At 52.3% G+C, this 15,066-nt stretch overlaps 7 protein-coding genes across 7 annotated transcripts; 5 read left to right on the forward strand and 2 right to left on the reverse strand.

The window, feature by feature from the left end:
- Positions 1-464: 464 nt before the first annotated feature.
- On the forward strand, positions 465-1,179 carry J7T55_001391 (glucose oxidase; the record flags this gene model as incomplete). The annotated part of the gene is made up of 2 exons (XM_053145482.1): positions 465-648; positions 698-1,179. The coding sequence occupies 2 exons, from the start codon at positions 465-467 to the stop codon at positions 1,177-1,179; spliced, it is 666 nt and encodes a 221-aa protein (XP_052991654.1).
- A 46-nt stretch (positions 1,180-1,225) lies between these two features.
- Positions 1,226-2,562, forward strand: J7T55_001392 (choline dehydrogenase; the record flags this gene model as incomplete). Its single annotated transcript, XM_053145484.1, has 2 exons — positions 1,226-2,461; positions 2,533-2,562. 2 exons carry the CDS (start codon positions 1,226-1,228, stop codon positions 2,560-2,562), a joined length of 1,266 nt encoding a protein of 421 aa, XP_052991655.1.
- A 1,069-nt stretch (positions 2,563-3,631) lies between these two features.
- On the forward strand, positions 3,632-5,632 carry J7T55_001393 (uncharacterized protein; the record flags this gene model as incomplete). Its single annotated transcript, XM_053145485.1, has 3 exons — positions 3,632-3,979; positions 4,892-5,259; positions 5,386-5,632. The coding sequence occupies 3 exons, from the start codon at positions 3,632-3,634 to the stop codon at positions 5,630-5,632; spliced, it is 963 nt and encodes a 320-aa protein (XP_052991656.1).
- A 2,059-nt stretch (positions 5,633-7,691) lies between these two features.
- Positions 7,692-8,339, reverse strand: J7T55_001394 (uncharacterized protein; the record flags this gene model as incomplete). The annotated part of the gene is made up of 1 exon (XM_053145486.1): positions 7,692-8,339. One exon carries the CDS (start codon positions 8,337-8,339, stop codon positions 7,692-7,694), a length of 648 nt encoding a protein of 215 aa, XP_052991657.1.
- Positions 8,340-9,732: 1,393 nt separating this feature from the next.
- Positions 9,733-12,010, forward strand: J7T55_001395 (peptidase s41 family protein; the record flags this gene model as incomplete). Its single annotated transcript, XM_053145487.1, has 2 exons — positions 9,733-10,003; positions 10,071-12,010. 2 exons carry the CDS (start codon positions 9,733-9,735, stop codon positions 12,008-12,010), a joined length of 2,211 nt encoding a protein of 736 aa, XP_052991658.1.
- Positions 12,011-12,202: 192 nt separating this feature from the next.
- On the reverse strand, positions 12,203-12,983 carry J7T55_001396 (uncharacterized protein; the record flags this gene model as incomplete). The annotated part of the gene is made up of 2 exons (XM_053145488.1): positions 12,203-12,727; positions 12,795-12,983. The coding sequence occupies 2 exons, from the start codon at positions 12,981-12,983 to the stop codon at positions 12,203-12,205; spliced, it is 714 nt and encodes a 237-aa protein (XP_052991659.1).
- Positions 12,984-13,809: 826 nt separating this feature from the next.
- Positions 13,810-14,943, forward strand: J7T55_001397 (uncharacterized protein; the record flags this gene model as incomplete). Its single annotated transcript, XM_053145489.1, has 3 exons — positions 13,810-14,516; positions 14,578-14,735; positions 14,804-14,943. 3 exons carry the CDS (start codon positions 13,810-13,812, stop codon positions 14,941-14,943), a joined length of 1,005 nt encoding a protein of 334 aa, XP_052991660.1.
- Between the last annotated feature and the right edge of the window lie 123 nt (positions 14,944-15,066).

The following is a 15,066-nucleotide window of genomic DNA, read 5'->3' on the forward strand; positions in this document are numbered from 1 at the left end:
TGAGATGCAAGGTAATTTGGACAGGCATACTCATGCATGTGGTTCGCCCGTGTGGAGAAGTTTGGGCATCAGTATTGGCTAAGCCCCACAAACAGATGCATGCGTTGGTGGCAGTCGCATTGCATTAGATGTAATACGTGAAGCTCTTTTGCAGTAGACATCAGAGTAGGAGGCAGTATGCTAACGCGCTTCCCGGATAAAATCGAGGGGTTGCACAGTATATGCATGCCAGCTGACAGTGCGTCCAACAAGAACTAATAGAAACCCATCTTTGTTTTCTAGTCAATCGCATTTTCCCGGGACTTTATCCTCTTTATTACTTTATTAGCGAGATCTCAGACGTATATCTTTACTCAATATCGGCACGTTCGTCTCGAATGCTGGTTCAATGTACTTCCAGAGTTCAAAACTTGGTACGGTAACGGAATTCCGTTATGAAAAGCAACGTCACAAACAGGCGAACCATGCTCTTCTACGGTGGGCTTCTCTTGTTTTGCGCAAGGACAGCAGCAGGGCTACCCGCACATGCTGCATCAGCTACCATTATCGAGAGGCAGGATGATTTGCTGGACGAGTACGATTACATTATTGCAGGAGGCGGCACGGCAGGTCTCACAGTGGCAGATCGTTTGACGGAAAGCGGCAATTGTACACACATTCATTTCTATCGGGTGGCCAAACACTTACCATGCTGCAGATACTGTTCTGGTTATTGAATACGGCTATCTGGACTCATCTGACTCCATCGTGGCTGTCACGACACCAGACCAGCAAGTTGCAGGCCCAGATCAATACTCCGTGGCTACACGTTGGTACAATGACACAACGGAGCCACAGGTAGGTCTAGATGGACGAAGACATACAATCAGAGCGGGATGTGCTGTCGGAGGGAGCTCTGCCATCAATTTGATGTTGCTCGATCGTGGCTCTGCCGAAGACTACGATTCCTGGGTGCTGGTCGCCGGTAATTACAAGAAAGACTACGCTGCTGAATGGGGCTGGGAAAACATTCTACCGGCGTTTAGGAAGAGCGTGACGTTTCACCCGCCAACCAAGGAGATGCGGGAGACGTTTGGCATCACGTACGACGTGGAGGCGGCGTACCAGAGGGGCGGCACGCCTCCCATTCACTCAAGCTATCGGCCGTTTCAATGGCCGATTCAACGCAAGCCACACTAACGGCTCACGTTGCGCGAACTTCTGAGCTGACTTCTGAATAGAGCGCATGTTCAATGCCTTCAAGAATATACCTGGAATTGTCTCGCCCAAAGAGGCGAATGACGGCAGTAAATACGGGGTCGTCTGGGCGCCTAACTCGATCGATCCAGCAACAGAGAAACGCTCGTACTCCAAGACGGGCCACTACGACAACGGTCCCGGACGACGCGACAACTTCCATCTTCTACCTGGCTACCGGGTCGTCCAAGTCACCGGCGGCTTCTCCGACACGGACGGGTCCTGGGTCGCCGACGGCGTGCGGTACAAGCCTCGCGGCATCTCCAACACCGTCTCGGCCGTCAAGGCACGCAAGGAAGTCGTCGTCTCCGCGGGCACTTTCCACACACCACAGCTTCTGGAGCGTAGCGGCATAGGGTCCGAAGACATTCTCCAAGCCGCGGGCGTGCCGGTCAACGTGGCGCTGCCTGGCGTCGGATTCAACTTCCAGAGCCACACGTCCTTTAGCTTCGCGCACAGCTTTGGCGTGTCTGTGTTCCCGACGCAAGCCGACCTCGCCAGCAACAGCACGTTCGCGATGGAGGCGCAGAGGCTGTGGGACAATGGGAAGAAGGGCCCGTACACGGCGTATGTCAACAGCGGTGTGTGGTTGCCGTTCCCTGTCTTTTCGAACCAGACAGAGGCCCTCGTTCGCAAGATCCGAGCCCAAGGCCCTGATGAGTATCTCCCCCGTGGTCTGGACCCTACGCTCGTTGCAGGCTATGTGATTCAGAAAGAGGTACTGATCCAGCAACTGCGGTCACACGAGTCAGCCTGGCTTGAGTCGCTCTTCTCCGGGCAGACGGCCGGCGGCGCCATACTGCAGCACATCTTCTCGCGTGGCACGGTGCACATCTCTCCGGACGACGACGGCCTGGACACGGATCCCATAATCGACTACCGCGCCTTCAGCAACCCGGTTGACTTGGATTTGAACATCGAGCTGCTCCAGGGCGTCCGCTGGTACATGGGCCACGAGGCAATGGTGGCCGCGCTCCAGCCGCGGGAGACGAGTCCACGGATCTACGACGATGCTGGGATGCGGTCGTGGATGCGCAGGTCTATCAACCCAGACGTAGCGCACCAGGTTGGCACGGCGGCGCTGGGGCCTAAGGAGCTGGGCGGCGTAGTCGGGCCAGATCTGCAGGTTCATGGGACGAGAAGGCTGAGCGTGGCGGACAACTCGATCGTGCCGATGGTGCCTGGGTCCCATACTAGCGCTTTGGCCTATGCTGTTGGGGAAAAGGTAGGTTATTTCCTTTTCTTTATCTGCTGGCGTGTGCGAGAGTGTAATAGATAGTGCTAATATCGGGATAGGCTGCCGATTTGATTCTACGCCGGGCTTGACTTGCTGTAGATAGGTTGATGCGAATTTCGGTGAACAGATATCACAACACCAATCAGCCGTGAAGTTTCTGCCTTTATCTCTCATGAGTATGAAAATTGGTTGACGTGGGTGGTCGCTGGGAGGCATCATCTACTTCTTGGCATGGTGTGTTCTCGCTCGGCATGCAAGTATGATCCAGAGAAACAGCTGATGGAGTGACAAATAGTATGAGAACAATTTACATGCCAGTCAGTGTTCCTTCAGCCTCTCTCGTCTAACCTAGTCAAATTGAACCTGGTGAATGCTATGACGAGGACGAAGTTCTGAAGAAGAAGGTACCGTGGTGTTAATAACAACCACGCTCCCGGATGCCCTTGGTAAAAGAAAATGTGCTCTTCTCCACCGTCGTTGAAACCACCTGATACGAGGCTCATGAGTGCTGTACCAGCACTCACCAGTCACCTACTGACGCGCTCGACGTCACTGATTATTCCCGGCACAGATTTTCTAATATCAGGTATCGGAGTGTTCGATATTCAAGTGCTCTAGCAATTATGTCACAGCAATCTTTGATAATCTCGGACGTATGGAAAAGGCTGGGTGGGCGGACGTTGACTGGGGTAGGTGATACAGACATACCGTGTCACAGATGAGACTGCATAGCTCATGTCTTTGTTGAGTATTTGACTTGCTATTTGGGCCTGAATGTTTATCTTCTTGGGTGAGCCTGTCCTAGAAGCGTAGTCTCAGAGTTCTCGATCGCCCCTGGCATGAGCCACTGGCCAACAAAGATGCAGCGAGTGGCCATTTGGGGCACATGATCTTATCTTTGGTGGCGCAGCAGCCACCCCAGGCCGCACCGGCCCGCTTGCTTATGGCCAAATGGATCAAAAATTTTCGCAGTTACCGTTTTGAATTCTTAATGTCTTGACCGCTTGGAATTTCTCCACTACCACATCATCGCCATTGCCCGATACTCAACTTTGGCCATTTCAGGCCAGAGACCTTTTTGTGAATGCAGGAGCACTGGCAGTCTGCATCTGACATTTCTATATACCTGATTGCCGAAGTCCGTCATCAGCAGGCATCATGGACTTGATGCAAAGCCAAGACGCCGAGTCACCGGGGCCCAGTTCGGAGATTATCGGCCAAAAGCCGCCCAAGCGTGACCACTGCAAAACTTGTCTTTTAGGGATATCTAGCTTTTGGCACGGTCAAAAAGACGTCCAGCTGATGGATATTTTAGCAAGTGGTGAAAACTGCCGGGCTTGTGCTGGCATTGTCAAATTGCTGAATCCTCAAATGAGCCTGCCCATGGGGCTTACGTTTGCCTTCGGTCCTCTCGGTCCGAGGCCCATGATGACACCTTATCTTCAAGTCGGCAGCTCGGATGAAAGCCGTACCTACGAGTTCTTCACCACAAGTGAAGGATCTAAGGTCGAGGAACGAAATTTTTTGGAAAGGCCGCTTTCTTTCCCGGACTCTCCCATGATCTGGCGAATGCGCGCCCCATCAGGAGACACCTCTAGCACGGAAGCTTTCGACACTCTAAAAATATGGTTATCCCGGTGCCAAGAAGGACACAGGCTCTGTCAGCCCGCAGAAAATATGGAACTTCCGCATCGAATCCTAGAGATCGAGAGTATCCAGCCCCTACGCGTCCGAGTTGTGGAAGATTGCCCCCGGCGTGAGAGCTATGCGTGTCTCAGCCACAGATGGGGACCACAAACTGAATCGAACTCCCTGAAAACACACAATCTAGATCTGTATAAGACAGAGGTGCCTGAAGAGAATTTCTATCCACTAATGAAGGATGCTATCAAAGCGGCTTTTAGGCTCCATCTCCGCTTTATCTGGATTGACTGTTACTGTATCATTCAGGATAATATCAAAGATTGGGAGATAACGGCGGCTAATATGGCTTTTATATATGAGAACGCATTCCTCACTATTTCTGCTACCTCTTCTGAAGGAGGATGTTCCATGTTTTCAACCATGGAGCAAAGACACGCCGGGACCCAGGTGACAGAAATCAGAGGGGAACCTGTGTTTATGCGACAACGACTCAGGCATCCGTGCTATATTGATACGATTTTTCGGACGGAAGTTCTTGACGGTCCATTGCTCGCAAGAGGATGGGTGTTTCAAGAGCGGCTTCTGTCAAAAAGATTCGTGCACTTTACGCGAGACGAAATATTCTGGGAATGTCGAGAGAGAACCTGGTGTGAATGCACATCGGAAGAATTGGAGTGGTTAGAACGGCGGGAAAAGTCTCCCCGAACGCTTGGAAGCGAGTCGTGGTGGGACCATATATATCAGTTCCAAAAAACTGAATTGACCTTTATGAAGGACATACTGCCAGCACTCGCAGGCGTTGCCAGGCGTTATGGGGAACGGCACGGCAAGACGTACTTGGCAGGTCTTTGGAAAGAAGACCTACCAGGGGCTCTGATGTGGAAAAAGTGGGGGAACGATGTACTGTTACCGAGGCCACTCCAACACGTCGCTCCCACCTGGTCGTGGGCTTCATTGCCTCCAAGCCCTTTTCACAATATGGAGCCCGGGCCCTCAAGTACTGTCCGTTTTCTGGGCAGCAGCATCCAACCACACGATTCTGACGTTTACGCAGGTGCCCGCCATCTTGAGATCACACTTGAAGGACCAGTGCTGGATCTTAAGATTTATAAGCAGAACTTGGACTCTGATCTGGTCGGAAGGTCAGGGAATGCATTCCTATTTATAAAACCAGACTTCGAAGTGCATCCGCAGGATCTCACAAAGTATCGCGCAGTGCCAGACGGATCATCGTGCCTGCTCTTGATTATTGTCCGTGACAAACCCAGCATATCCGAAAACATCAACGGCATCGTGCTGCTGAAGAACCACAACACAGAAAGCGGTGTAGCGAAGTTCGAGCGCATCGGGTCTTTCACTGATCATGAATTTGTTCACACTTCGTATGTGGATGAGTCTAATGAGTTCGCTGAGTACTGTGGAGGCAACCTTCCTCCAAATTTGGGTGCACGTATGGGAGGACGCGCTACGTGGCTTATGGAAAGAGCAGAGACACGACAGGTCACGCTTATTTGATTTTGAATCTCTCTCCGTTTGGAAAGCGGTGTATGTCTTGGAACAGTTCTGTGTGTCCTCGCTGTGGTATCTGGACAATCTTAGCCTCCTACTCCATATCCTTCCAATACAGAGAACTCATCTTGTTGAGAACTGGAACACATGTAGAGCTATGTTGTGCTATCATTACGAGGAAATAGTAGATTTGCAGTTCATGAGTATTGGAAGGGTCCATTTGATTTTCTTATTTGCGTAGGGATTCTAGCACAAATTGTCTTGGCGTCTCGTTGGTCACGCTTGTACTCCGGATACTGACAAGACAGTGACCTCGCCCGACATAGTGGTAATGTTTGCGTCCGTCCCGAAGTTTATATCCTCACTACCGCTCAGCTTCTCGGAGACAAATAGTCTGCTTGGACTAGCAGCGAATTGTGTTCTCTACAAATCACGAACATCTTCAAATTTAGGATACTTTCCTGTCTTATGGATAATCTATCAAACCTCCCTGTCCACGGGGGCTGCTGTTGTATTCGCAAGGGTGGCAATGTGCCACCGGTGTCTATGTTTTCAGTTTACACTTCCAGTTTTAAGATTAGGAAAAGAAAAGAAAAGAAAAGAAAAGAAAAGGCCTTAATCTTCCCATTCTAATCTTTTGGTTTTGATGATTCTATAATGCTGTTCCTTGATTTAAGCGTTGTAATGTTTGTATCTGTTTAATCACTATCTGGCAGTTGTGAGAGGTATCATGAAGTCTGTCGAATAGGTATTATTTAGAACCTATAAAGCTGCCAATACGGCGTGGTAGACAAAACCAATCAGAAAAGCGGCAGTGCAGATCCCATCACGGGTAGTACAGGGAACTCTTTGAGACGGGTAAGGTCCCTATGGATGAAATTACTCTGCAGATGCCCCCATCTAATTAATCCACGGCGGCAAATATCATCGAGGCCATCCAGCCAAAAAAAAGTCTAGGAATTTTGTGCAGGAAGTGCAATCCACAAATGGTGGGAGATGTTCAGCAGGCTTTCGGCTTGTGAGAGTCATTCACACATAGCCTTCCGCTTCTGCCCCGAAAGTACGCCCATAGTTGAAGTGTTTCATTGCCTTTAGTATCGGCGAGCAGTCTCGGCCTTCATCTATTAACCAATCTGTTTTCAGACTCGAACTACATGGGCACTCTAGCCCCAACAAGAGCGCTTCCTTCAAATTGCTTTCCCAACTAATCAACAATCGACCCGGTCAGACAGTAACATACACTGACCCTTGGCAGGTCTAGCTTCTCGCCTGTCTCATGGTTGCAACTCCGCTGATCTGAAACAGATGCAGAAAGATGTCAGGGCTAATTTGCAGAAAGTAGGCTTCAAGGTAAAAGCAACAAGCCCACTTGAGACTGGTAAGGTCGAAAAAGTGCTGTCCGACTTTGAGGCTCCCGAATTCAGAATCATATGTATTGTATCTTCATTACTTCAAACGGATTCACTCCACAGGGGTACGGGACTGACTTCTAAATCCAGTTATGCACTTTCATCCTTGCGGCACGCCTTGTCAATCATCCTCGTAAGCGAACATAGCAACAATTTTTTTTTCGTGCAGCCAGTGTTTGTATCTTTTATCTTTCGAGTTGTTTTCGCCAGTCTGAAGTCACAGATTCACACCTCAAATTTGGAGTCTTGCCTGCTCTGCTTACAATGAGCAATCTTCTCTTTTGCATTACGACCAGCTAATGCAATTATTTTCAAAGACACACGAAGCGTTGTGGTGTGCATGCTGCCGAGTAGCGTCTTGTCGTTCGACGGAAGGTGAACTTTGACGTGGATTCCCATCTCTTCACCTCCTTGCTTCTGACTGCTTTCTGTGAATATAGCTGACATCGATTCTCTCGGGTGCCAAGGCTCTTGTCAAGGTGTTGCGAAGGAATGTGGTGTACCTGATGTCAATGTTGACGACTGGCTGTGATACAGAATGCTAGAAAGTCTTGCCGCCCTCTGAACCTCAAGTGGAATGACTAGAGGGAGCAAAGTGTGTTGGAACCAATATCGCTAGCTTGACCCAACAAAGCGGACACAAGAACGTTTTCATCTCAGAATCTTGTGGTCCCGCCCTTCAAGGGGTTCCTCGTTGCCACTCTAATCATGAAAGAGTGCCGATAGGTCTCGTCGAAGAAAGACCATGTTTCTTCATCCTTGAAGCCAAATCTCTCATACAGGTGTTTCCCTTGGGGCGTAGCATCCAAGTAACACTCGACGCCCTCATCATCCGCCTTGTCGACACCCCAGCCCAACAGCATTCCACCTGCTCCTTGCCCCTGGTACCTCCCCTTCGTCACAATCATCTCCAAGTACCAATGTGGCCTGTCTGCCATGATCTCATGGTGCTTATCTGCCAGCGTCTGAAAGAAGACGTCCGCGAGCGCAGGATCACGGTCTTCCGGCCAGCTGTCGGGAAGTGGAGGCTGCAGTGTCGCAGGGGGTGCGGGCGCGTTCCACTTCGCGAATGCAACCAGGGTCGGAGGTGATGTGACTGCGTCCTCGACGACGACGAACCGCGCGTTGGGGTCACGGATCTCGTCCGCGAGTGCGTCCAACCAGAACCTGCGCGCGGACGCTGACGTGCGGGGGAAGAATGTGCGGCCGACCATGTTGCCCGAGAAGGCGTCGAGGAGCGTCTCGCACATGTCCTCGACATCTTCTGGGCCGCCCGGGCGCAGTCTGAGCGTTGGTGATGGCATGCTCGTGTCCTGCTATCAATTGAAGATGGGGTTGTCGTCCGATGTTTCAGGTCCAGGGTGACGGGATGCAGTAGGGTTGCAGCCGGCAACACTTAACGTAGCATTCAGGGCCCAGTGACGCGGCTCTGGCAATTGGCGGCTTCTTCAACACATAGCATATTTCGAGAGAGTTGAGCTTTGCTGTTGATATAGTATTCTACTGCTTGACTTGAGTTGCACCATCCAGACCACGGCGGGCACTTAGATGTGGCTTACTCATGGCATGTGGTCTTGCTGACTGCGCATTCAGTTCACTACCTATGCTTTTGCTAGCTTTCCTCCTGAAATTCTCACCGGCTGAGTCACTTGGCCGGTTGAACCCAGAGACACGGCGAAAATCAAGCGCTCAAGAGATTCTGCTTTTGTCCTCAAGTTGTCGCAATGAGGCAATATCGTGACGAATGCGTTGCAAATGCCAGAACTAATCGGTGTGTTATTTTATACCTCGCTTTCGTGTCGCCATGAACTCTTGGTATCTAGTTGAATAGTCTGGTCTAGAAGAAAATATAGTCTCAGCAGAGCCACAATCATCCATTGATCCAGGTAAATCGACAAGTGCACTTCCAGCGTGCCGGATGGATCCAAGTCTTGAGTCGGGCGAGCCTGGCCTGGCCTGCTCCGGCAGGGTCTAAGTTTAGCCCCCCTGGATAGGTGGTGCTTGGATTGTCTGCGCGACTCACACTTTTCTTGCTCAAGTCAGGTAAACTCGTATTGGAACAGAGGGCTCTGATTAAACTCATTCATAAGTAAATATGCGAAGAGATCGGATTGGAATTCCTGGCCGTGCCTTAGACTCGCTAGCTTCTTCACTCCCTTTATTCACCATTGATAGGATGAGGACAAAATTGTAGATGCACTCCTAAGTCATACTTGCATTAGACTAACAACAAGGATCTTCTTCCCTCGCATTTCCTGGAGATGTGTGCCTGGCTGATAGTCCCCGCAAACGAGGATCCCATGCCAGGGGAATGCCTTCGCGCGGACAGATCGGCAACGAGCTCCCTCTTTAGGCAGGTGAACAGTCCGACCCCGGCTCGGCGAGGATAAGCTTCGTGAGGTTACCCACAACCCGCGCCATGGATGAAGAGGAGACAACAAAGATGATAGGCCAATTCTGTTGTCGCCATCTGCAGTGCAACATGGAGCATGCGATATGTGATCCACACGGGCATCCACAGGCACGAACTAGCCCCAGCAGAGCAGCCGTAGCGGAAATGGTTGACGACTACAAAGGAGAAGCGATCTCCTGGTGTCAACGGGGACAGTCGCCATGCTCCCTCTCTGAGCTTCACCTTCTTCTTGCCAGTCCATTCGTTACTGCAGAAGCTCGAGATCCGAGGTCGAGACAGTCAGCATGAAGTTCGACGTGTTGATCCTTGCCAGTGGCCTCTCCGGTATGGCTCAGGCGGCCGCCGTGAACACCACGACCTCCGCGGTCCCCAGCCCGACAGAGCCATGCGCTGTTGCCAGTGCTGCATACGCGTCGCAGATCGCCGTGTCTCCCTCTGCCACTCCCACAGTCGCTGCCGACATCGCTCATGAGTGCTTGCTCTCTGTGCCTCTGGGCAAGGAGGCAGCCATCGAGCTTGTTGACTCGATCGAGCCTTATCTGGAATGGCAATCAGGTTTGTACACCCTTTCCATATCACGAAGGTCAAAGCTCGTCAAGCTGACAGAGTGGACAATTCTTAGACTCTGCATATCTGGCAGACCCACCGGCAGATTACTTCTACCCGGCTTACGACATGTTTGCTAACCTGGCTACCATCCGCACCAAGCTCGAGAGTGATGGCTACGCGGGCGAGTATGAGTTTCAGGCGGAGTTGTACAATACTGTCTTCGGCCCAGCCCACGACGGTCACTTTGTCTACTACCCTGACCTGCTGACTCTCGTCTTCGACTGGAACCGACCGCTGTCACTGGTGTCGATCAGTGAGGACCAGTCCTCTTTGCCAGAGATCAAGGTCTACCAGGATGTCATCTCATCTCCCAGCAACGCCTCAACCGTAACCCTGATCAATGGGATTGACGCAGCTACGTATCTCGGAGACACCATCAACCAGGCTGGTTGGAACCAGGATGTAGACTCGGCTTACAACTCCATGTTCTTTGAGCTGTCTGCGCCTGCTGCCGGCTTGGGCGTGGGATACTTCCAGGGTGGTGGCCGTATTCGGTACATCTACCACGGCGACAACACCAATATCACATTCGCCAACGGGACTGAGATCACTCTGGAGAACTACGCCCGTATCAAGGTGCCCCTGACGGGTATCACAGATGGAGAGTCCATGTACGAGACATTCTGCAACCCCAACGGCTACGACAGTGGTGCAGCCGCCACTTCTGTCACCAACGCTACTTCGGCTACTCTGGCGAGCATTCCCGGCTATCCCACGCCTGTGGTCATCACCAATGATGCTATTGTTGCTGGCTTTTACCTTGATGGCGAGGGATACGAAGACGTCGCAGTCATTGTACTACTGGCCTTTGAGAGCGAGTCTCCAGCCGAGTTCCAGGCTGTAGCCTCCAAGTTCTTTGCGGATGCCGTTGCCGCTGGTAAGACCAAGCTGGTCATCGACTTCCAAGGAAACGGCGGCGGCTACATTCTGCAAGGATATGACTTCTTCCGCCAGCTGTTCCCCCAGGTGCAAGAGGACGGATTCTCGCGTTGGAAGGATAGTGATTCTTTCTTGGCCATATCTGACGTTGTGTCCACTCTGGTCGCCAAGATCGACCCGTACACATCCGACGACGAGACTCTGATCGGCTACTACGAGAGTTGGTTCAACTACCGCTACGACCTCAACCTCACCCTGGATCCGTTCCTCACTTTCGAGGACAAGTTCGGCCCCGTCGTCTACCAGGACACGAACTACACCGATATCATGCGTTGGAATCTCAACGACAACCTGACGACCACCAACGAGACCTTTGGCCTGGGCATTGAAATCTCCGGTTACGGCACCCTCGCCAACCTCACGCAGCCCTTCGCAGCAGAGAACATTGTCATGCTCTACGACGGTGTCTGCGCCAGCACATGCACCCTCGCGTCGGAGATGCTCCGCATCCAGGGCGGCGTCAAGTCCGTCGCCATGGGCGGCCGGCCCCAGGAAGGTCCAATCCAGGGTGTTGGCGGTGTCAAGGGCGCGCAAGTGCTGGACTGGGGCACCGTGCTGGCCTTCAACCAGTTCGCGCTCCAGGACGGCGCGAACATCACCGACGACGCCCAGAAGGCTGCGCTGGAGCGCTATACCGACTTGGCCGTCAACCGCAGCACTGCGGCGGCCATCAACGGGCGTGACCAGATCCTCCGCGACAACGTCGAGGACGGCTTGCCCGCGCAGTTCGTAGCCGAGGAGGCCGACTGCAGGCTGTACTGGACCCTGCCCATGATCACGGACATCACGGCGGTGTGGAAGGCCGTTGCTGACTCGGCGTGGAACGGCGCTACATGTGCTTATGGGAGCATCTCCACCTCCTCGTCTGGCACTGCCTCGAAGAGGAATGCAGGTGATGTTGCTGGCGGGCGTATCGCCCGGCCGATCCAGCGCCACCCTACGAGGATCAGCAGGCGGGAGCTTTCCCAGCCGGAGAGCGTTAAGGCGAAGCACATCCTGAAGGCCATTCCTTAAATGACGATTAATACTTCTTGAAAATTCAATTGACCGGGGACCTTTTGGTATTATGTTAGTGTACATATCCGGTATTAGAAACCAATTATGCTCATTTTCCCATGCCTTGTTCCGTAGTATGTTCATGAAGAGTTCGGATCAATCTCAATCACCGGCTCAAATGTAATGTTCAGTAGAATCCTTCCTGGAGGTTCATGTCGATGATTGTGGTGCAGACTTCTCAGGCGCAGCTGTCTCTGGTGCACCGTTATTCGTCGCCGGATTTGTTGCTGCTTGAGGGTCTTGTGCAAGAGGATTCTCCTCGCCGGGCTTTCGTCTTGGTTTTCGATTTCGCAACTCCCTTCTCACAAGATCTATCTCCACAACTGGAGTCCCAGGCGGCACTTTCCCTTCCAAGTGGTCCCCGTCCCAGTCGAAATAGAGCGCCCAGAACGGCCCGTTTCGTACAGCTACAAAATTTTCGTAGCCATGCAAAGTCAGCCTCCGGTCTTGCCTGGTGCAGTCGAACGGCCCTGTCAGATGGCCTTCTGAGAACTGTCGCGTGCCGAATTTCAACTCGAAGGTCTGCACGTCCATATAGATCCAATTCATGATAGGGGCCTCATCAGTGATGGAAGACACGAGGCCGGGGTGGTTGAGCTCCGGATATCCCAGAAAGTAGCCCTCGAAGGGATGGCCGAACGGGACATCGTTGTCGAGTCCTGTATCAACAAAGAGCTACAGTCAGTATTAGCATGAGTTTCTGTTCAGACAGCATACGATCTGCAGCAGGCACGAAATGTACCTTATTGCCTGATAGGACGACGCGTCGGCCCTCGAGAGTCTGGCTGTATTCGGATGACTTTGGGACGTGGACGATGAGATTGTTCTTCCTACTCCGGTGCTCTTCTCTCCTGGCCTTGGCTTGAGAGGCCTTGATCCCTTCCGACGCGCCGGTGACGGCGCCAAAGGCGACGAGAACTGACAAAACCATGGTTGTGCGTGTCAAGCAATTTGATGATTTTCTTGAACGTATCGTTCGACTAAAATGTCAAAATTCCATCTTGACACCCGGACATTGCCCTGCCCAGCACCAAGTGGCAAACATCTTGACACGGTCTGTGTACTGGGGGGCGTGCAGCTGTGGGACCCAGTGAAACGGTATGCGAAACTCGCTTCTACGAATCGCGGAAACATACGACGTACGATTCAGGGTTCAAAATCCCGGGGAATTTGGTCTTACTGTATCAGGACCCATGCAACATCAACAAAACCGTCCGATGGCATACTCGCCCGGCTCCATCCGACTCCAGAGGACTGGACTTGGGCAGGGATGTTCATACAAGGAGCTTTGACATTTTGCGGCCATCAAACAATTCCCCTTTGGCGATAGCCTCTGATCTCCCGTCTGATGGGAAATTTCATGCATGGTATACGATCAACGTTTTCTGGTACAACTCCTGTCAGCGGTCCCTGACCCACCACATAGCGGTCCGCATGCATCGTCGAAAAGTCAGTTTCACTAAGCTTGCCGGGTCGCAACTAGGATCCCTACAAACAAAGTTGTTCGATTTGCAATGATCATGGGACGATTTCAGTCACAGCGAGCAACCAGACCGTTCGATTGTCCTCCGCCACGGCTGCATTGTTTCGACTAAGACGGCGTATTGGCTGAGAGAGCCACACAGCATTGATGCACTCGCAGACAGCTATGACACGCGAAGATGCTCGGCCAGGGACCTGGGGAGGGATGTGTGCCAGCCCGCATTTAAGTGTACTGCCATGACTGGGCATAAATGGCAGACAGCTCCAGACTCACCATGGCAGCAACTCTAAGTCAACTTCGACCATTATCTATATCTACTCCTCCGCCGGCGGACAACGACAGCTCAATTCCTAGAAGGGACAGCACATCTAATCGAAGGTCTTTCATCAACACATCTCCCGAACAACGGCTAGTCCGCAGGTCATCTAATCGGAGTTCCTGGTCATCAGCTTCTAATACCTCTCCCACCGACGTCCAATCCCCCTTGTCAGATTCCGCCTCCCCAGCTCCACGGAAATTCCGACTTCCGGTCAGAGTTTCTACACAACCGTCCTTTGGTACTTCAGACTCAAGTCCCCAAGCCCGGAGACGTTCTTTGAGTCTCTCCTCAGACGGCAAAACGGATAGCAAGACGTCGGACAGTAAACGACGTACCAGAAACCTTTATCTCTCGCAGCTAGACGAGGACAAGGCCGAGGAGCTTCGCAAGAGCCCCAGACCGTCACCAAGAGTCGCAAGCCCCCCTCCACCTCCTTACGAGAAGGGCCCAGCATCAACTGAGACCTCAAAAGTGTCCGATAAGCCCAAGGATACCCCCAAGCCAGCTCCGGCCGAAGCACCAAAGGCAGCGCCAGCTCCACCAGTCCAACCTCCTAAGTCACCGCGGAAGCAAGCGCCTCCTACTACCACCCCAACTCCTCAGAGAACTCCAGCTCCACAGAGACCTCCAGCTCCTCAGAAAATGTCTTCCTCCAGCAGCCCGTAAGTCATCAGAGCTCGATTCCCGCTCATCTGAGTGAACTATGTACTCACCATCCCGCAGCGAGCCCCAGAGGACCGGCGTCGTCGGCCCCAACCCCGGCCAGAACCCCAACCAGCCACGTGGGTTTGACCTGTCCATGCAGAACGGCCAGATGAAAGGCCAAGTCGGCCACAGCCTCCCGCTGCCCGGCCTCTCCGGTGTGGCCAACGGTCCAGTCGGTAAGTCGTCGCACACACCTTCGGTGCATATTTCGTAGCGTGGATCAGTCGCTTACAGTAATTTACAGGCAATCTTCTCAAGGGCCCTGTCGACGACAATGGCAACCTGAAGGGTGCTGCGTTGACCGTCGGTATCAAATTGGATTTGGAGGCTGAGGTCCATCTCTCGGCCCGTGTTAGGGGTGACATCCTCGTTGGTCTTTATTAGACAGGTCGCTGTTGCTTTCATCGCTGCGAGATTGGATTTCGGCGCTTTCACATAGTTACGGAGTGGATTGGGCCTTGATTTGCAGGGAAATAAGTATATCATGATGCAGGGGGAGGGTACATA

The sequence above is a fragment of the Diaporthe amygdali genome, assembly GCF_026229845.1.
Source record: "Diaporthe amygdali strain CAA958 chromosome Unknown NODE_21_length_814164_cov_65_183785, whole genome shotgun sequence".
NCBI classification, from domain to species: Eukaryota; Fungi; Ascomycota; class Sordariomycetes; order Diaporthales; family Diaporthaceae; genus Diaporthe; species Diaporthe amygdali.